The 21,101-nt window shown below is 46.8% G+C and overlaps 1 protein-coding gene across 8 annotated transcripts in view; it reads right to left on the bottom strand.

The window, feature by feature from the left end:
• The window catches only part of JADE2 (jade family PHD finger 2), a 196,068-nt gene that overhangs the window by 7,116 nt on the left and 167,851 nt on the right, over nt 1-21,101 (bottom strand). For all 8 annotated transcript variants that reach the window (XM_069091849.1, XM_069091848.1, XM_069091853.1 and 5 more), the window contains 2 exons: nt 12,975-13,092; nt 5,381-5,509 (listed from right to left, as the gene is read on the bottom strand). In XM_069091849.1, coding sequence (XP_068947950.1) covers nt 5,381-5,509; nt 12,975-13,092 — 247 coding nt within the window. The remainder of the gene's footprint in view (nt 1-5,380; nt 5,510-12,974; nt 13,093-21,101) is intronic.

Genomic DNA, 21,101 nt, shown 5'->3' with positions numbered 1-21,101 from the left:
TGAACCAAGGGGAAATCTTTTCAGCCTGAGCCTATCTTCTCTTCTGGCTTACACAGGGGCGTGTATTAACCACAGCAGAACTCTGGTGCTCATTCCTTGATACAGTTCTTCCTGACTTCTTGCATGTACCCCTAGAATAACTACATACCCTAAAAGTCTCAGGGGGCACAGTTCCTCTGTAAGAAATGGCTGGCAGTCCTTTCTCCCATAATTGGGACCTGCTTAAGACACCAGCGTTAAAGAGAAGTTCTCTTTGCCTGTTACACGAGGAGAATGGACACAAAGCATTCTAAGGTATGCTTTGTCAAGTTCAAAGATGTAGCTCAGGCACTGGCCCGGCTGCCACTGGCCCGGCTGCCACTGCCACTGCTGAGCTGACCTGGTTCCACCGTCTCTAGAGTATTCCACGTTTTTTTTTCTTCCTGGAATAATCTAAATGCAGTTTTTTTTGAGCATCCTCACAAATGCATGGTTTGCTAATGTGATACTCAGAATGACAATACAGACAAATCTTGTCTCTGCAGGCAGTTAGGGGGATGCAGAGTCTGGGCTAGGTGAATCCACTGACAGTGCATTTTGAAAATTATATGGAAGGGCAATTATTATAGTTTGCTTTTGTCCTTGCATTCCCAGCATTTTGCCTAGTACATACTAGGTGCTAAATAAATGTTTGTGGGTACACGCCTGCACACGCATACACACACATACATATACATACACACAGTCCTTCCTTTTAGAATGTAACCTCTTTGAGGACAGGGGCTGTTTCACTCTTGTCTTTAAATTCTCAGTACTGAGCATGTACAAACAGTTGGTGCTTACTAAATACTGACTGATTATAGTACAAAGCAATAATGCCTTTTCTGTCCTGTTTCCCTTTCCCCCAGAAGGACATTCTCACTAAGAACACTTAGCAATTATCTAGTCAAACCCACTCATTTTACAGACAGAGGAACTGAGGCCCTTTGGGAAAGAGACTTGTCCAAGTTTACAGAATCCTAGAGTTTATAAGAGACTTCTGAGGTCATCCTCTTTGACCTATACCAGACTGAGAACTCCCTTTATAGATTTCCCCAAAAAGGTCTTTGTTTAAAGACCGGGAGTGAGAGCCCATACTCCCACCCCTTTCCGAATCACAATAATTCTTAGATACTTGCCTTACCCCAAGCCCCTATCAATCAGAGTCTTCGCTACTTCTACCCACAGCTGCTAGTTTTGTCCTCTTAAGTTCCTCCTAACAACTTGAGGGCAGGGCAGTTTGGGTCCAGGGGATGCTTTTACAGGGCCAAATTTGGAGTAAGAGAATTAGTGGAGAAATAAATTCACCCTTGAGGTGAGGGACCAGTAGAGAATGTCTGATCCCTGTTCCACATGATGGCCCTTCAGATACCTGAAGACAGCAATCGAGTCCCTTTTAAGGGGCTCTTCTCTTCTCCAGGTTAAACATTGTTAGTTTTTTGAACTGATCTTCCTCTGACATGTTCTTGAGGTCCTTCCTCATCCAGGTCCTCTTCGCTGGGAAGACTGCCAGTTTCTCAATATCCTTAGAGTGGCACCTTCTCAGTGGCACACAATATTCAAGGTGTGGATGGCCTAGTCGGAGTACAGATAACCTATCACTATGCCCGTTCTGGATACTATGCCTCTCTCACTGTGGCCTAAGACATCATTCACTTTTTTGCCTAACATATCAAACCATCTACCACACCTTTTTCAGAAAATCTGTCATATAGTCATGCAGTCTCATCTTATTTAGGTGGAACTGATTTGTTGACCCCTAATTAAACATCACACTTAAGCTTATTCAATTTCACATTAAGAGGATTTGGTCTAACTTCCTAGCTTACTGAGGGGGATCTTTCTGGATCCTGACTCTACTATCCAATAGATCAAAAATTTGACAAACATGTGTCTTTATCAAAGCCACTGATCGAAAGGTTAAGGGCCTAGGGCAAAAGAGAGATGCCCAGGGAGTTGAAATTCAAACCCAAAGCTTCTGACTCCATCACACTTACTGTTCTTTTTGCTTATAGCAGAAACAAAAGAGAAATTATATAATCTGAACCCCCCCCCCCCTTCATTTACAAATAGGGACATGGAAGACAGGATATGGCTTAGTTGAAAAAGAGAGTCAGCCTTGGAATCCTAGAGGGAACCAGGTTTGAATTATGCCTTGGCCATTTACCAGTTCTCTAACAGTGGGTTCATTACTAAACCTTAAATTCTCCAGGCCTTGGCTTTTCTCATCTACAAAATATGTAATATATGAGAACTTAACATAAGTAATACTCATCCTACCTCCTTTAGAAGGTTGTTAATTTATAAAAGCACCATAGAAAAGGACCTAGTATCATAAGTTTGCTTATTTAATAATGTTTTATATGATCCACGAAACATCTTTGAGTAAATGAACCCAAAGTAATGATTCTCTAATAGAGACCTTTGGTCACTGATGGGGAAAATGCTCTTGGGGTCTAGGGAGCAGGATTGGCATTACACCCCTCAACTATCTTGTCTACTTAGAGAAGATGCCTAGCCCTGCCCACAAGAGAATCATGGAGAGGGAATTTATCTTGTAACTTTTCATTGAGTAGAGGATTTTGCTTACTTGAAGCATGGCCCAGCCCATTTGAAAAAGAAAGGAAAGTTTCTACTGTGTTGGAGGTTTTGTTCTTCTCTCTTCAGATGGTGATGGCTATTTTGGGTCTGCTTCAGGGTAGGAGTGACCTGTCAGAACAGTACAGGGTCTTTGGTTATACTATATCCATATCAGCCCTGGGGAAAAGACTCTGGCCACAAGATGTAAGCACAAGGTAGACACTGCCCCTTGTTGCATCTGGCCAAATTTGAAATTCTATTTGAGGAGATCTAAAAAATAAATCTATGGATAATGGCATAGAGAACTGGGTGGGAGTACCAGTTAAGTCAGTGGCTTGCTGTGTGACTTTGGGCAAGTACTATTTCCTCTCTGGGCCTCAGTTTCCCCATCTGTAAAACCAAGTGGGCTGGCTGACTGCAAGATCTTTAAGACCCTATACGCTTTAGACAGCTATGGTTTAGATTACAGATTCTCTCCCAGCTCTGCAGTCTCCATTCTCTATTATTAGTTATCAATTCTATGTCATACAGTACCTGCTAGCTCTAAACAAGTCTGTAATTCTAAGATTTTAACATCATTTGGACTTGAACTCTGACACCAAACTGCCTGTATTCCTGGGGATCTTGCTGAGGTACTGACTGTCTACCTGCTGATGAGTTTGTCCCTTTTCACTCTTACCAGGTATAGCTCTGTACCTGACTCTGAAGAAGTCAGTCAGACACCTCCACCACCTCCCTTCAGAGAAAGCCCATCTGCCTCCCCAGGCCTCTCTGCTGACCGGATGGAGCAGGGAGTGGAGGACGCTTTCCTGCGGAGCTTGGCTCTTTCCCCAGGATGCTGGGCCTCTGACTGTAGTCTGGGGAGAAGGGACCGTCTTTGCCATGTCCCAGTACTTCAGCTCAGACCTGGTTTTTCCCTCTCGAGCTCCCTGATGCCCTCTCACCAGCTTCATGGTACACACATGTTGTGACCTGAAGGTGCAAACATGGGAGATGGTGTGTTGGCATTCAGAGCCAGGAAAAAAAAATAGGCTTGGTCAAAAGAGATTGCTAATAGGATGAAAGGCCTAAAGTTCAGGGAAGAAGGGGCTGGTTTGGGACTCTGCTTTGGCACTAGTCCCTGGCCCATGTGGAATGGGCTGGTGTCTCTGGCTCTGTTCCCAGGAGCTGATTCAGAATGGAGTGACTCAAAAAAACAGAAGATACTGTCTCTCACTGCCCTTTATCTAGGATGTTATCAGGATCACAAGAGATCCAACTAGGAAGTTAGAAGGACCTAAATTTGAGTCTTGACTCAAATACACATTGGCTCTATGACCCTTAAGAAGTCACTTCTCAGGGTTCTGGACAATTAAGACTACTTTTATTTATTTATTTATTTGGCTTTTTGGAGGGCAATTTAGGGTTAAGTGACTTGCCCAAGGTCACATGGCTAGTAAGTGTTAAGTGTCTGAGGTCAGATTTGAACTCAGGTCCTCCTGACTCCAGGGCCTGATGCTATTCACTGCACCACCTAGCCGCCCCTGACAATTAAGACTTTAAACTGTAAGGAGTTCCTTATACCAATGAAATTAGAGGTCTAGTCCCTCCCCTACCCATCAGATCAGGGATATAGAGCCAGAAGGGACCTCTGAGGTTTAGTCCAATTGTTATTTTACAGAGGAAACTGAGGCCCAGAGAGAAGAAGCCATTTGCCCCAAGTCACACCATCAATAACTGGTGTGACTAAGGTTCAAGTTCAGGTCCTCTGATTCCAGGTTCTGTATTCTTTTTAACTGCACCAAAAAGTAGAGTACTCAACCTGTACCTTATCAAATGCTATCCTATAGGAAATTTAGGAAAAACAAAAAATAAAGGCATAGTCAGAGAAGAGTAACCTAGGCCATTCAGTACAAAGGCAGGTACCCTGATGCACAAACTCTCCCTGGCTGAGCCCTGCCACTGTATCTCTATATCCACCTTTGTGCAAAAAGTGAATGTGAGGGCTGGCCTACTGCGAGGCTAGCTGGACCCTAGCAGACAGAAGGGACTCTGTGCTTGACCACTGACTGACCTACCTATGTATGAGGAAGTTCCTATGTCCCCAATACTGGTTTAGACAACTATGTTTAGGTAAGAAATACCAGGCTCTCCTCAACATAATCAGTTTAGCAAACTTCTTCTAATCCAGGTACATAAGGTTAACGAACTTTCCTAATTACAAGGTCCTTGAGGTTGATAGAGTAGAGTGAGGGAGAAACAGAGTCCAGACCACTGGCAAATGACTACCCCAAGGTCTCCTTCTCACTTGGCCCCTGTGAATCTGCTTAGCAACAATGATCAGATCTAACAGCAGAGACCTAGGACATCTGGGTTCTAGTCAAGGTAGGCATCACACAGTATGCTGGAGGGATGGCAGGGCTGGTGAACCACATGCTTGCATGCCCTGTAACGACCTAGACTTGTGGTCTTTTAGGTACATAGGTTCCTTCTTGGCACCTCACCGCTGATCTCAAACTGGTGCTGCTATCTCTCAGAAACGGGCTAGACACATTCATTCCTTTCTAACAGGGTGGCCTTTGGGGGTTGCCAGGTCCAAGAAACATGTACGTATGTATGTATGTATGTATGTATGTATGTATGTATGTATGTATGTACGTACGTATGTATGTGTGGATAAGAGAGAGAAAAAGAGAGACAGCGAGGCCACATATGATGGTTTCATCATTCCAGCATCTTTTAGGACTGGTGATGTCTCCCTTGTCTGAGAGTCTGGTTCCTTCACTGGGTCAAGGCCACTTACCGAGTTGCCCCAGGACCAGCTCGTTGCCTGGCTTCATTTTCTCTTTCTTTTCAGGGCTGGCTTTCCTGCTATCCCTTCCTTTCCATTTGGAGTCATTCTTCTTCCCCTTGCTTCTCTTCCCAGGTTGTTCTGTGTTGGATAGACAGAGAAAGAAAAAGGGAGATAGTTACTCCAGCACAGCCTTTCTAGGGGATGGGCATGTCCATATCTTACTTCCTGTGCTTTGGGTACAATAGGGGACTGGGGAATCTAAGTTTTTCGAATCATCTGATTTCAAAAAGCTCTGCCCTAATCCACTCAACCTTTAACATGTGTTCTGTGCCCATAATGTATAGAGTCCTCTGCTCCAGCTGAGGGAGATGTTAAGGGTCCCTAATCAGGGCCCAGTCTCTCCGGGCCAATCTATACAGCCATTCTTTCCATGTATTAGAGAGGACTATAACTTCCACCTTCAGAGAGGTCTGGCCATGGGACTTAGGGTCAAGGGCTCAGGTAATACTGGAGAATTGAGAACTCTATTGTTAGCACCAGAGGAATCCCTGCCCTACGGTAATGTGGATAGCTGCCCCAGAGGACAGGAGGGGGTTAATGCTACAAGCTGGTTGTTCAGAGGGGCTAAATGGTGAGGAAAGATTTCCTGCTGCTTAAAAACATTCCTAAAACATTTTTAAAAATATGAAAAAAAAATTCCTAAAACAAACACTAAACATGCTCACTATCAGAATATAAATCCTACTCAGCAGCACGAGGACATAACCACACAGGACTCCCCCTGAAGTTGAACTGAAGCAGATTTCACCTGAACAGATACTGGGTCTTCCCTTGGCCCAGAGGGTCCTGCTCTGTACCAGTGAAAACCAACAAGCAGGTTAGCAAGCCTCCATGGGCCCAGCTCTGTGCTCCAGGGGCAGTGAGGGGCAGGGGAGGCACGAAAGCGAGCTCTCTAAGTGCTTATAGGCCATTGCGTGAGAAACAAAGAAAAGAACGGGGGACTGATAAGGTGGCAACAAATTTAATGTGGTATATTATATGTCATACAGACGAGAGAGGCCATTAGAGTTCAGAGGAGGAGGCCACTCTGGCTCACATTGCAGTTTTACTAGAGAATGAGTGAGTGAGATTTAGATGGAGAGGAAGCTAAGGGGTGGGCCTTTGCGGTGTGTGTGTGTGTGTGTGTGTGTGTGTGACAGCATGAATGAATGTGCAGAGACTTGCACAAGTGTGGTGTGTTGGGGAAATAATAAAAGAGAGATAAAGTAGAAGGGGTAGGCTGGGAGGTTGAGTTTGTACTTGATAATGATGTGATGATATTTGAGTAGGGGAATTTTACAATAAAGTATATATCATATGGACAAGTCATATCAGGAGCTGTGAAGTCTTCTTTTTCCTCCCTTATTTCAATGTAAACCAAGAGAGTGCTCATCTCCCTTTACCCTGAATAACGGGAAATAGCCAATTACTATGAAAAACGTCATACAGTTCTGCCTATGGGTACTCCCAGGGCTGGTGCAATAATCAGGGAGGAAAGTAGCCAAGTTTCTGGACCTGTGGGACGTGCTGATACAGTTAGGAAACACACCGCCTGGGTATGGGAAAAAAGACGTCTGAGCACACAGTCATCCTAACCCAAGCCGAGATCAGTGACATCTGAAGGTGAAGAAGTAGGTCCTTTGTGAGTTTCCCCAACTCCTAAGAGAACTCTGAGCCTGACGGCTGGAGAAAGAAGCTTCTAAGTCAGGGGTTTTTAACCTGGGGTCTATAAATTTGTTTAAAAATATGCGATAACCGTATTTTATAACCTCATGTATTTTATTTTATTCATTGTGTATTATAGAAACTAAGGATATTCCTTTGGAAAAGGGGCCAGTGGGAGTTGGAGGGAATTGCAGGTGGAGCAAAAGAAGGGGGCCAGAGCCTTTTCGGGGTGCTGACAATGCCTGCTGGGAGTCTTGGAGAGTTTCCATTGTGGACCCACAGCTAATACCTCCTGCTGGAACTGCGGGATGCCTGACTCTTGAGTGACTGAGGCTACGCAGGGGAAGGGATAGCTCACTGGCAGGTGTCAAGGCCTTTCATTAGTTCTGTCTGTTTTTTCCCTTGAGTTTTTGAACAACATGCTTGCAAGGAGAACTTGTAGCAACATATACCAGGAGATGCCAAATGGTGAAACTCCTCTGAATTCCTTAGTATAGACAATGAGGCAAGCCCGTGAGCCCCCCACCCCTCCCAAGCCCTGTCCATGGGGTTTTGTGTCCCAGCCCTTTCCCTCTCCAATCATCTTTAAAGTGTAAATAATGCTCGGATTACCTACAACAGAGTGGCTGTGAGGAACATATGCAAATGCTAACTATGTTAATGAGAAAAGAAACATGAGTTATTATTGCTGTTGCTATTTCACACGGCAAACTCCGAATGATGCTTCAATCAGGAAAGACCATTATACACACTTTGGTATTTTCACCAAATGCTTATGCTTTCAGGAAGTATGAAATAATTAGTCATTGGCAACCCCTCTGCCTTCCTGGGTGTCCCTGTCAAGAGATGAATTCCACTGGTCCCGTCCTCACTGCCTCACTGATGAGGCCTTTGTTCTGGTGCTGACACAAACGGATTGCTAGTTCACACACCTGAGCTAGACTTTGGACTGGGCCTTTAAAGGAAAGGTGAGACATGGGACCTATGGAGAGAAGAATGGATGGAAAAATACGGAGATGGATTTACAAATAGGTATGAATTCTGTTCCAAGGAGGGATTATGTATTCCATAGGGAACCCCAGAAGGACTTGCTAGTCTAAGGGTCAGAAGCAGAATAATCTTTGGCATGGATAGAGATAGAAAGACAGAGAGAGACAGAGAGAGAGAGAGACAGAGAGAGAGAGAGAGAGAGAGAGAGAGAGAGAGACAGAGAGAGAGACAGAGAGAGACAGAGAGAGAGACAGAGAGAGAGAGAGAGACAGAGAGCACGGACCTGAGGTTGGCCATCCTCATTGTTAGTCCAACTGTGCAGACTAGTGGGCTGAAAATGGACTGCCCAGTCTTATGGAACCTTGTGTGAGGACAGCTCAGGCAGGCCTGAAGTCTAACTACTGGAGACCTTCCACTTAAAAAGAAAGGGTAACTGGCCTGTTCCAAAGACAGAAACTCTTTGGCAAAAGTGGATTACAGAAAGTGAGGAGGGGTGCATTTCTTGCACAGGGGACAGCCTATGAGAAGGCTGGGGAGACGGAATACTGTGTGTTGAGGGACAGCAAGAGAGCTGTTTTGGTTGGCCTGTTCAGTAGTCCATAAGCCCTGGCAAGATCATTTGGAGCCAAGCTGTAAGGGACTATGCTGACCATAGGTCTGTTTGTGGGATGTGAAACCTGTATTCTATACATAGACCCAGAAAGAATGAGATCATATGACTGTGGGAAAGGGCAACATCTCAATAATTAATCATTTCTTCAAGTGCTTGGGAGCCATAACACCTTGGCATAATGCAGCTGATCATAATAACATAGCCAAATAGTGCCAATCAGGCTGAATGATATCATCATGGAGCAGCCAGCCACTACCTTACTGAGCTAGGGCCTCCCAACTCGGCCTTTGTCATTAATGAGTGGGGCCAAGTCCCCTAGGGCTGAGCTAGGTTTGGAAGGAGACCTGGGAGAGGGGAAACTCCAGCTTGAGGTGAGGGAACAGCCCTCGTGTTTCCACAGCTCCAGCCTGACAACAGCAAAGAACTTTTCTCTGCTTTGGATAGGCAGAAGAAAGAGCAGCCTGCCTGTCATGTGAGTCTTTGGGATAGTAAGGGATACGGGGGTTGGTGGAGAGAAGGAATTCCTGGTCCACGAAGCAGAGACTGGAGGGGAAGGTGTTAGGCTTCCCATTCCAAGCAAAGTGTGGGGCGTCGGATGGGAAAATTTAAAGGAAAAGGTGTTTTTCACTAAAATCAGGTAACATCTTCCACTGCCTCTAGGATAAAGCCCAACTCTTTAAGCCTGGCATTCAAGGCTTCTGTAAGTTGTCCTCAACCTTATCTTCCACTACTCTCCTGTGTGAACTATCTGTTCCAGCCTGGGCTGCTTTCCTCCCAGTCACCCCCCATACCCCATACTCACTGTCGCACCTTTGAACCTTTGATGAGAATGTCTGTCTCACCCAGGAGAGAGCCAGTGTGTGGAGCTCAGCTGGGCTTGGATTTGTAGTTATACTACCAAAGACAAGCCACAGAGTCTCAGTTTTCTTTTCTATAAAATGGGGATAATCGTACCTATAGAACTTACCTCAGAGAATTTTTGAGAGAAACAAATGGGGAAATGTTTGTAAATTCATTGCAAACCTTAGAGGCCTTTATAAATGTTAGTTGTCATTGTTTGCACACTCCTCTCTTATTCTCTAGTTTTTTTTCTACGTGTGTCTTATCTTCCTGACCAGACTGTGAGTTCTGCTATGGCAGGGCACATCGTTCCCCTATGTCCTGCACCCTCCCTCCCTCCCTCCTCATCACTTAGTTGGCCCTGCTGGAATTGCTAAGTAAAGGCCTCTTGAGCTGAAAAGAGAAGTTAAAATGAGGGAAGATCAAGGAATTCTGCAGATGTAGTGGGGTAGGGGTAGTTCAAGAGAGTCAGAGGAAGAGGGTGGCAGAAAGGGAGCTGGGTTTGCAGTCAGAGGATCTGGATTCCAATTTGTTTCTGACACAACCCCTTGTATAACCTTGGGCACGACACTTAATTTTCGCGAGACCTTGGTTTCTTCAGCTGTAAAATGGGATGGATGGATTAGAGGACCTCAAAAGCTCCTACCAGCTTTAAAAGCATGATCCCATGTCTTAGAATTACGTAATGTCAGAGAAGAAAGGGCCTGTAGGCCATCTAGTCCAACCCTTTTTACCAAATGGGACTTCCCCAAGGTCTCATGGTGACTTAGTGGAAGAGCCTGGGCTCCATTAACTGAGGTCTCCTGGCTACCAGTACTGAGCCGATGTCATATTGCCTTTTAAGACCCATTTCTTAATCTGCCCATGCATGCCTCACTTTTCATAGGAGGGTGCTGCTTTGCTCTCTCACATGGTCAGCTGCTAAGGAACTCATAGCCCCAACACAACTACCTCCTACTGAGGCTTTCTCCTTCACTGGTAAATTAGGACAGTTCCCAGCTGTCTCTTGGGGGATACTCACCTTGACTCTACTCAGACCAGGTGATTCCCCTCAGGCAGAAGTTTCCACCACCTCTACTTTGCAGATGAGGAAACTGAGGCAATGGTGATAAAAGTTGCAAAGAGGCAAGCTTCGCCTTGCTGTGAACTTCCTAACAATTAAAGCTGTCCCAAAGTGCAAGTGCTTGCCTTGGGAGGTAGTGAGTTCTCCCTCACTTCAAGCAGAAGCTGAATGACCCTCCCCGCCCCCCCCACTTCAGGTATGCTGCAGGAGGGATATTTCTTTCAAGACCCGGTTTGGACTAAGGGGCCCTGAAGGCCCTTCTACCTTTGCTGTGATATGTTCATAGATGATAAGGTCAGCTATAGCATGAGGGGCTCCTACCTCTTCCAGAAGCCCCCAAACATCTCCTTTTCCCAGCTTTTTGCTGATGACTCAAATTCCTCTATTAAAACTTTATTGCTTTGTGTTAGGGTATTTAACAGAGGGGTACCACGTAAAATGGAAATTCCCTAGGAGAGAGATAAACAAGCTGGCCTGAATTAGCCAGGGTGAATTCGTCTACCCCCCCATGCCTCAGTTCCTCTGCCCTCCCTTTTTTCTTGGGGCAGTGCTTTGTACAAGGTGGAAAGTGCTGAGGTCAGCTGTCCTGTTCTCAGCCTCCCTAACCTAGGCCACAAACAACTTCCCCTGATGGCTCCCTCTTTCCAGCTTCATTGTGGTCCCTGCAAAGTTTGCCCTATTATAGCAGTCTCCTATGGGACGCTGCCCTTCCCCCAAACCCCCCTCCTCAGCCCCCACCCTGTTCCTCCGCCTGCTTTTCCCAGGGAACTGGGAGGGTGGTCTGCTTTAGCTCCAATATCATCTAGCTCCCCCTATGTACGTGGCTTTCCGACTCAAGTCAGAGGGAAGCTTTGTGAAAGAACACTCCGTCCCCAACAGCTTGGAGACAAGCCCTCCCCTCTCCCCCTCCTCCTCCTCCCCACCATGTGACCCAGCTTGATATGGGTCCAGACCACAAACACAACAACTGCTGGAGTCGCTGGCCAAGGGGCCAGATGCTGGAAAAGGGCTGTGCAGCTCTCGGCTCACGGGGCTGAGCTGCGGTGTGGGGAAGGGGGTGGGGGCAACCAGGCTTCTGCAGACCCGCAGCTCCCGCCCTCCCTGGCTGGCTGATCGTTGCTGCATTTCAGGCTTATTAATAATAAAGACAATGATGGTAATTAGCAAGAGGATGAGCCAAGTCTGACTCCCAGACTCAAAGAATTTTGGAGCGGGATGGGAGGGACTAGGGCCTAAGTCGGGCCAGCAGTGTCTGAAGGACAATATCACCAAACCCCAAAGACTGACTGGGCGGGTTGTTTTCGGTCAGGGGCACCAGGCTGGGGTTCATGGGGCTATAAACAAGTCAAGCTGTCAGAGCCCAAAGAACAGGGCTGCCAGAAGCCAAAACATTAATGCTTAACCTTTGATTCTCTCCCAAGCCTGAGGCAAAGCGGTCCCGGTGCCAGGACAACTGTTCCTCCGGTTTGCCAGCCCAGATGTGCCCACTGAACTGCTCCAAGGGTGCCATCCGAATCCGGATGGGAGGAGACAGACAAGAGGAAGGGAAAGTGGAGACAGAGTCACATACCCCTCCTCCCCAAACCTTGGAATTCAGTGCTGAGCTCTGCCTCTGGCCAAGCTGAGGACCACCTGAGACTGGCTTTCTGGCAGTTCCCACCCTGGATATTCCCTAGGGGGCAGTTTTGCACAGTCCAACCGTTACGGGCTTAATCACAAACAATGCTCTCGAGGGAATCTGCAGGGGGGAGAGCAGGGAGCTGGTAGCTTCTCTTGCTCTACAGAAGGCATTGTGAACTTCTACCAACCCATCCTGCACGCCCTGAGGCTCTGCATCCTCTAGGAAATCTTCCCAGACAACTCAAGGCGACACACTGCCTGCCCAAAACTCTTACTGTCTATCCCAGAGAAGAGATCACGTGTTTGCATTCAAATGAGCATTAATAAAATACTATGTAGTGATTTTGGGTCTCATCTTCCTAGGAAGCCTCTAAGCCCCTTGAGGGCAGGTAATGAGTGCTTCTTTTCTGTCTTCCCTAAACTGGGAGCTCCCTGTGGTCAAGGACTAACTTTAGTCCTGAGCATCGAGAAGTCCTTCAATAAATGTCTTTATAATAAATAAACTTTCCTTCCAATCTGGGAACCCTGATACCCAATCTTGCTTATTCCACCTCCCCATCCCTTGGTCTATGTGTACATTGGTACCTGATTGAAACATACAGATCTCCCCAGGGTTAAGGGCAATCGGTACAATCCAGCCCAAATCTCAGACTGGAAAGAGGGGACGATGTGGGTGGGAGGAGGTTCTTTCTCTACTGCTGCTTTGTCTAAAGGCTGCAAAAGCCTGGGAAAGGGCAGCCCAGCTACCCCCAGTCCCAGGAAGGGCATCCTACCTCGATAAAGGTCCTTTTCAATAAGCCTCATCTGAAGGTGGAAGATTTGTTCCTGAAGTTTGCAGATGGAGTGTTTCATTTTCTCTCGCCTTGTCACCATGTAGCACAGATTTCTAACCTGAGGAGACACAAGAGAGATTTCCCACCTTACAGAGTGACTATGAGAACTACCCCCTCTCTGTTCCCTGAGAAATGGGAGGGGAGCAAACGCGGCCTCAGAGGGCCTCCCTCAGCATCCACGGCCCTTCTCTTCCTCCTGGCCTCCAGCTATCTACCCCACGCTCATGGGCATGATGACAAAAGCCAGTATGGGGTTAGATGGCTGGGGTTGTATTTCGGGTCTGCCAATTTTTACCCTTGTGACTCTGGGTATGACATTTAACCTCTCTCAGCTCAGTTTCCCCATCTGGAAAATAAAAAGGTAAGGCTAAATGACATGTATGACCTGTTCTGCCTCCAAACCTCTAATCCCATGCCCATCCAAGAAGCTGGCTGTTTGGGACTCTGGCTCTGATCTGCATGAGCTGTGGAATGATGCGTGACCTTCTGAGTCTCAGGCTTTACATCTGTAAAATGGGAATCTAGGAAGAAGTGTGTATTGTACTTTGCCTTACAGGATGTGATGAAAGAATTTTACAGCAACACAGAAATGTGAACTGCGACTGTTGTCATGATACTTGTTGTAATGACCACAGCGGCAGAGAGGCATACTGGATACAGAATCTGATTTAGCCAATAAGCCCTGGGTTCAAGTCCAGCCTCTCCCATACAGACTCTGTGACCATGGGTCAATCATTCAACCTTGCAGTGCCCCAGATTACACCCTAAGGTGCAGACAATTGTAGTTCTGCTCTGGTAGTGGGGATTTTCTCATCAGAAGTTCCCTATACCAACTTGCCCTCCAATGAAGAAAAAAACTGAAAAAGATGGGGCATCAGTGCTGACCCTTGTGCCTCTTCTGGCCTTCACATCACTCCCTTAGCTATGGAATGGGGTTAAGGCATCCACCTTAGGGAAGAAGCATCTTCTGAAGTGATGACTGACATGCTTCTGCTTCGAGGTCAAACTGTCAAGTTCTGAGAATAACTGTCCCCTGAACACCCCAAATCTCTCCTCTTCTACCCAGTGGGAGATGCAGGAGGAAGGAACACTCCCTGTGTCTCAGCTACTGGCTCTCCTGCAAAATCAACCCCTTTCCCACTGTTAAGAACTAAGATGATGTAGCCTGCCCCCAAATCAGAGTTAAGCAGCTATTCACCAATTCATTAGCTGCCTGCCTGTCAGTACACGGCCCCTTCCATGGTGTCCTTATTCTGGATTCTCCTCCGAAGGTAATCCCCTCTGCATCTCTGCCTTATTCCCAGACAGGAGAAACCCCTTTCCTGTCCTTGCCCTGACCCCCACAAAGGCCTATCCTCATCCCAGTTCAGAAGTGTGCTCTCTTTTGCTGTTTCCCATAACCCACTCTCCTCACGCACTGCCGTAGGCCATTGTCTGGGTTCTCCTCAGGCACTACTGCACCAGACTGGGCTTTAATTCTGTTCCCTCCTTAACTTGAAGGGCAGAGACAGAGGACAGGTTACTGGCCACCAGGGGTTCTGTTTGTACCCATGCCAGGATGTGTTCATCTCCCCCTTAAGTACTTCCTAGACTTTCCATCAAGAATTCTCATGACTCCATTTGGGATCTGAACTTGAATGAAGAAGCAAATGCCCTATGGCAGGGGTGGGGAACGGTTAAAGGGTCGAACCTCAGTACCCAGGGGGCCACATGCAGCCTTGAGGCCAGCTGGTACACCACCTGTCTTCCTCCTACCTCCCTCCTTGAAACCTGAAAACCTTAACCAGCTCCTAAATTTGGGGTCTGGTTCTGAGATCCCAAGTTATTTGTATGGCCCTGCTCTAAGGTGTAACACTCAGAGGGCTTCTATTGCTACTGATGTCTGAAGGTCAGGATCAGGCTCTGGCACAAAAAGGCAAGAGGCACTGGGGAGGTCAAACACAAAATGCTGATATTTGCTATCTGAACCTTGCTCAGGAGAGCCAGGGTTTAGTGGTATAGCCCACAGGCTTCTAACATGTCCTGCTGTCCCTGCAGTCATGTTTGCAAACAGGGACTAGAAAATTCCCTTGACTGGAAGCCCTCCAGAGATGCTTTAAGTGCCAACCACAACTGCTGAGTTGAGTTAAGTCTGCATGAATGGGAGACATCCCTACCCAGGGCCTCCATTCACAAAATCCTAGATTCTCCGAGCTGGATGGGGCCACCGCTTTTCAGAAGCCGCACAGTCCATCCTCTCACCCAGTGTAGGAACTCCCTCTCCAGCAGCCTGACCAGAGGCATGCAGCCTCACCCTGAACACCTTCAGCACTTCGCGAGGTAGCCCATTCCACTTCTGGGCAGCTCACATTGTTATGAAGTTCTTCCTTCTACTGAGCTGAAACCAGCTGCTCAGCAACTTTTAATCACTGGCCTCAGTGCTGTCTGCTGAAGCCAAGCAGAACTCGCCTTTTTCCTCTTCCACATGATAGCTCTTAAGGGAAATGTGGCAACTCAGTGGTGGGGGCTGGCCCAGAAATCTATTCCCACAGTGCTCAGCCTGTGTATCTAACCACTGGTCCACCCTGGCACCTGGTTACTGGTGGAGGGAACACACTTAATAGAGAATTGCAGCCTCTGTCTGGCTCTTGTGGTATTGCCTGGCCTTCAGCCTAGGGCCTCCCTCAAGACAAGATTCCTGAACAGCAGCTCCCCCTCAGCTACAGGAGAGACTTCTAGGCCAAGCAGAAGGTCCTCCTTAGGGTGGTGATGCTGATGGGAGTTGTCTGAGTTCTTCTGAGATCACGAAATCATAAGCTTCAACCGTATAGGGTAGTGAGTCCGACCCTAGGAAGTGACCTGCCTTCTCTCCCGTGAAGACAGGTTACCTGAACAACAACTCCTCTGGCCACTACATTTGGGCAGGTCAGCCACTGCAGACATCTTGACTTCCACCAGCCCAAGATGCAGGAAGGAGAAACCATGACCCAGGGTCCAATCCAATGAATCCCATAGCCACCTTAAGGTTACCAGTCAAGAACTCTGACCCTTGTAATCTTTGTCCCACCAGGACAGGGTCAGAAATGTCAGCGCAGAATCCCAGGTTCTTTGGCTGATTGATATCCGCCACCAAAAACTGCACTGCATCTCCTGTCCGTCCGTCCCACCCCTTGTCCCTTCAGCCACACCCTCTGCTCTAGTCAGGCCAGTCTTGGCACTCCCCCTAGCATTTGCCAGGTTTATAGGATCCTACATTCAGAGCTGGAAGGATTCTTACAGGTCGAGACTAGCCCCAGATTTTACAGATGGAAGAAACTCAAGCCCAGAGAGGTTGACTTGCTGAAGTCACACAGCTGTTAATGTGCTCAGGGTCACACAGCTGGGAAGCATCTGTGGCGGGCCTGCCACATATACCATGCCACACTGTCTTTGCTTGGGCTGGTGCTCCTACCTGGAAACCTTTCTTTCTCCCACTGGTCTATCCAAACCTTTGTCCCGATCCTTCAGCAATCAGCTGGATTCCTGTCCCCTCCAGGAAGCTTTTTCTGACAGTTCTCTACAATGATCTTTCCTTGTTCTGAACTCCAAGGGCACTTAGCACCATCTATGCCCCCCAGTCTGGTGCCCGACACACAATGCCCAGTATCATTCTTGGTTTCTTCTGTGGGATCTTCTCTCTCTAAGCAAACTGTGAGATTCCTGAAAACAAAAGCCTGCTCATAGGATCACAAAAGCTCCTGCTTACCCTTTCTCTGCCAAGATGCATCACAGAGCTGGGGACATAGTCCCTGGTAAATACCAAGTGAATATACATCTGACTGACTGGTGATGAAGGGCAACCCTTGGCTGAAACCTTTGGCTTACTTTCCTTCTTGCCTAGCAATGAGATTTTACTTCTTAGGCTAATACACCATGAACATGTTAAGCCTGAAAATGGTGGGAGGAAGAAAGGAGGCAGACAGCTGGCTACAGAAGGCCACAGGGGTGGGCTGCTATCTAAAGTTATGTGTCTCTACCCCTGCATGTACTTTTACAGTTTGTAAATCCTTTTTTAATGTCTTTCCATGTTACTAAAGCTTTGGCATTTACAGTGTAAAAAATAATCACCAATCATTATTACAATAAATTCCTCTTGTCAAAAGATGACTTTTAATACAATTTTTGTTTTTCATGTGAAACCAAACCAAACCAAACCCTGGGGGGTGAGGAGGGAATTGATAAATAATAGCTAAGAGAGCTATTGCTAGGAAATTATTTAAAGAGTGGGGATCATCCTGGTGGCGGTCAGGCCCCTGGGTGAGTAAGTAAAAGCAAAGTGGAGGCATTCAGAGTGTGAAGCAGAAGGGTAGCCAAGTGAAGGTCCTCGGAGCTGATTCTAGGTTGGATGGGTGGGGAGGGGGCTCCTGTTTGGGGAGTGGGCCAAGGAGCTTGTAGGCCCAGGGTCCCATGGCCATGAAGCAAGATCAGTTTTCTGGGAGCTGAGATGACCAAGTCCTAGCAGATGCAGACGTCTGATTGGCATAGTTCTTATAGTCCTGGTAGAGAGAAGCCAATAGACCTGGATACTGGATCTTAAGTATGATTGGTGGGAAACGTGTGTGTGTGTGTGTGTGTGTGTGTGTGTGTGTGATCACAATCAAGCAGAACCTCTGGACTCTTCCCTAGCTCCGGGGACGGGATGATGCACAAACTTTACCCAGTGGGGTTTTGCTCAGTGCAGGTTCTCAGCAAGGAGCTCTTGTCCCAAAGCTGCTCCCAGATCTTTCTACCTCCTCCATCAACCATCTGTTGCTGAGTCCTTGGAATAACACTCCAGCTGCTTCTTGGTCCTAGGAAGTCACTGATTAAGCAGAGCTCTGTGGGAGCAGAGCGCGTGCGCACACAGACACACACCCTGATAAAAGTCCTTCCCCGGAAGGACGACACAGTTGCTCAGTTATACCAGAGTATTTGTTATGGGCTGGCTTTAAGGGATGCATTTTTTTTTCAGTTATGAATAAACAAGTCTATAAGGACAGAAGGCAAAGTCTTGCCTTCAGAGCTGCTTCTCTTTGGGGCCTAGTTCTATTTCAGTACTTTTTTAGGAGAGTGAATAATCTGACCATGAGATGGGACGGTACAGTGGGATTTAACAGAAGCTGATATGGAGTGTTTCCCCAGATCCCTGCCCCTCTGGCAAACTCTATCTGCAAGGAGGCTTGGGCCCAGAATGCTGGCCATGAATGGCAGGAAGGGGGCAAAGAAAAAGGAATAAACAAGCGGGGTTCAAAGAGGAGACCTCCCTTCCAGAGCATGCTGACATCTGACTGAATATGCCTTTCTCCAGCACCCTCCCCCGATATCCACAATCACCTTTTCTGACTAATCCTCTCCCAGCCTGCCTGCCTGCCAATCACAGACACTTCAGCAAGCCCATTTTTGTTAGCCTTCACACAGTACTTAGGCTGTAATCTCTCAGGAGCCTTTGTGGGCTTAACAGTGACATATCATGCTCCACTTTTTCCTCCTGCTGCCTCGGTAGCCAAAGTGGCTCTGCCTCTCACATTTCTCTCCATTTCCCCAGCACTGGACTGCTCCTGCCTTAGGGGCCAGGACACAATAACATACTCAAACGGCAAATGTCTCTATGGATGAGAGTTTCCTAGATGTGTGATGTAAATAACCGATAAACATCCTCACTGTGGGAATGATTAAGACGCACAGTGAAGAGGGAATGGAAAGGAGCCAGAGAATGTGATGAATGATGCTCTTTCTGAGTTATAGATTGGAGGCTGAGCATCCAAGTGACAGCAGGACTAGCCTGTGCCAGGCATTGATGAAGCCACTAAAGTTTGCATTTGGTCTGATCCCACTCCCTCTTACTCCCTCCCGTGGGGCTTTGTCTGCCAGTATTGTCCAGGATGGAAAAGGGTCCTGAATGGAGGAGTCAGGAGACCTGAGCTCTAATAATGACAGCTGGTAAGTCGCTGAGTGACTTTGGGCATGTTCTCTCATTCCCTTGGGCCTCAGTTGCCCCATTTATAAAATACAGGGTTGGATTAGACGATCATTAAGGTCTCTCCCCATTTTAATATCTATGTTTGAGCTGATACAAGCTTAAGCAATGACCTCTCCCGGGGCAATCTGCATTTTATAAACCATGGATAATAATGGGGGAAGGCTCTTAAAACCTGTCCTAACCCTATTTGGTCCCAAGACTCTGACCTGAATGGACCTTCTTCTTCTCTTCTCTCTATAACATCTCTCTGGGTACTCTTATCAGATCCTATAGGTTCAATTGCCATTGTAATGCAGATGATTCCCAAACCCACATATATAGCCCTTAAACCTGCTGGGCTCCAGTCTGGCATCACCAGCTGCCCAATGGCTCTCTCCACTTAGATGTCCTACAGGCATCTCAAACTCAACATGGTCAAAACAGCACCCATTATCCTTTCTGTAAACTTCCCTATTTCTGATGAATATACTACAAACCTTCCAGTTACCAAGGTTTGCAGTCTTAGAGTTATTCTCAACCACCCCCACCCCATACCATGTCAAGCCACGATAATTCCACACACAGAACAATTCTAGCATTTTCCCTCTTCTCTCCACTCATATGGCCGACAAACCAGTTCATTTCCTTATCACCTCTTGTCTAGAAATTACTGCAGTAGCCTCCCAATTGGATTTCCGGCTTCCAGTCTTTCCCTTCTCCAATGCATCCTTCAATAGCTACCAAAAGAATTTTCCTAAAGTAAAGTCTTTCAATGTTACTAATCAAGCATCTTCAATGGCTTCCTACTGCCTCTAGGATAAAAACAAATCCCTTAGCTTGACCTTCGAAGCCTTTCACTATTGTCTCCAGGCTAACAATTTTCCGGACATTTTACCATTAACTCCTCCTTACACACTCCACACTGAAACTCCAATGGACTAGCTGGGGCCTCCCAAACTTGGCCCTGCATCTCCTATGCTCATGCTTTTGTACAGGCTTTTCCACATCCTGGGATGTGCTCACTCCCCCTTCACCTCAACCTTACAGTACTCTCAGCTTCTCTCAAGGCTTGATTCCATTACTACCTCTTTTGGGAAGCCTTTCCTAATCAGCCTCATTGTTAATGTTATCTTGTTCTGGAAATTATCTCACATTTATATGTTTGCTTAAGCGATCCATCTCCTCTTCCCCCAACAGAATTTTCGGGGGAAGGTCTTTGGACTTTGCATATAACGGACACTCAATAAAAAATGTAAACTGTATTGTATTGAATAAACCTTTAGTAGAATGCTTTTAGGCAACGGAACGGATTTTCATGTTGAGGTGGGGGATAAACGTGGAGGTATTTTTACAAGGGGCCTCAACCTCAGGGCCACGTACCAAAGGTTATACTCTAAACATCCAGAATCTTCACAATTATGCCTTACTATCTATCACTATCAACCCTCTCCCTTTGCCAAAAATTAGTTTTCTTTTGCATGATGGGAGCAAAGCAAGCTTCCTGTATGAAATGCACAATTCTTCCTTAAATACCTTTTGTCACCTATCTCTTCCAGTCTCCTATTTGTAACAGATGAACTACTAAGTTTACAGAATTATTTTGGAAGCAGAGAAATCATGGAGTGTCTCATGACAATGTGTGAGGCAAGAGAGTGGACATTTTTAGCAGAATGATTTTTGGGGCATGGTCTGGACTGATGTGGAAACTCCCACTGGTGCACTCTCACGTAAAAGCATGAGGGAGGCTTAGAGAGTTGCCTGGGGTGTAGAAGTGAAGAGACCTGGCCAGGGTCCCACAGCCAAGTATGGTTCAAAGGGTTGATATGAACCTAGGCCTTCTTGATTCCAAGACTGGCCTCCCATCAAATATGTCCCTTAGAGGAAATTTACTGATATAGAAAGAAGACCCCAAACAATCCTCCTCCAGGTGACTTCCTGGTTCTGTGGCAGAAACAGGAACCAAAAGAGTCTCTCTAGCCAGTGGTGCCCAAAGCCAAAGAAAGGGCAGTCAAGGAGGAACCATACTTTGAGAGTTGGGTGGGCTCTCACAGGGAAATCTTTCCTCTAAAGTCTTGGATTAAGATGGGATGGGCAGGGGAGCTTAGGAAGGA

Source organism: Petaurus breviceps, unplaced genomic scaffold (genome assembly GCF_028583685.1).
Source record: "Petaurus breviceps papuanus isolate PSGF00001 unplaced genomic scaffold, PetGlider_PUasm1.0 189, whole genome shotgun sequence".
Lineage (NCBI taxonomy): Eukaryota > Metazoa > Chordata > Mammalia > Diprotodontia > Petauridae > Petaurus > Petaurus breviceps.
Note: the sequence above shows the minus strand (reverse complement) of the source record. Positions and strands in the feature narration are given on the sequence as shown.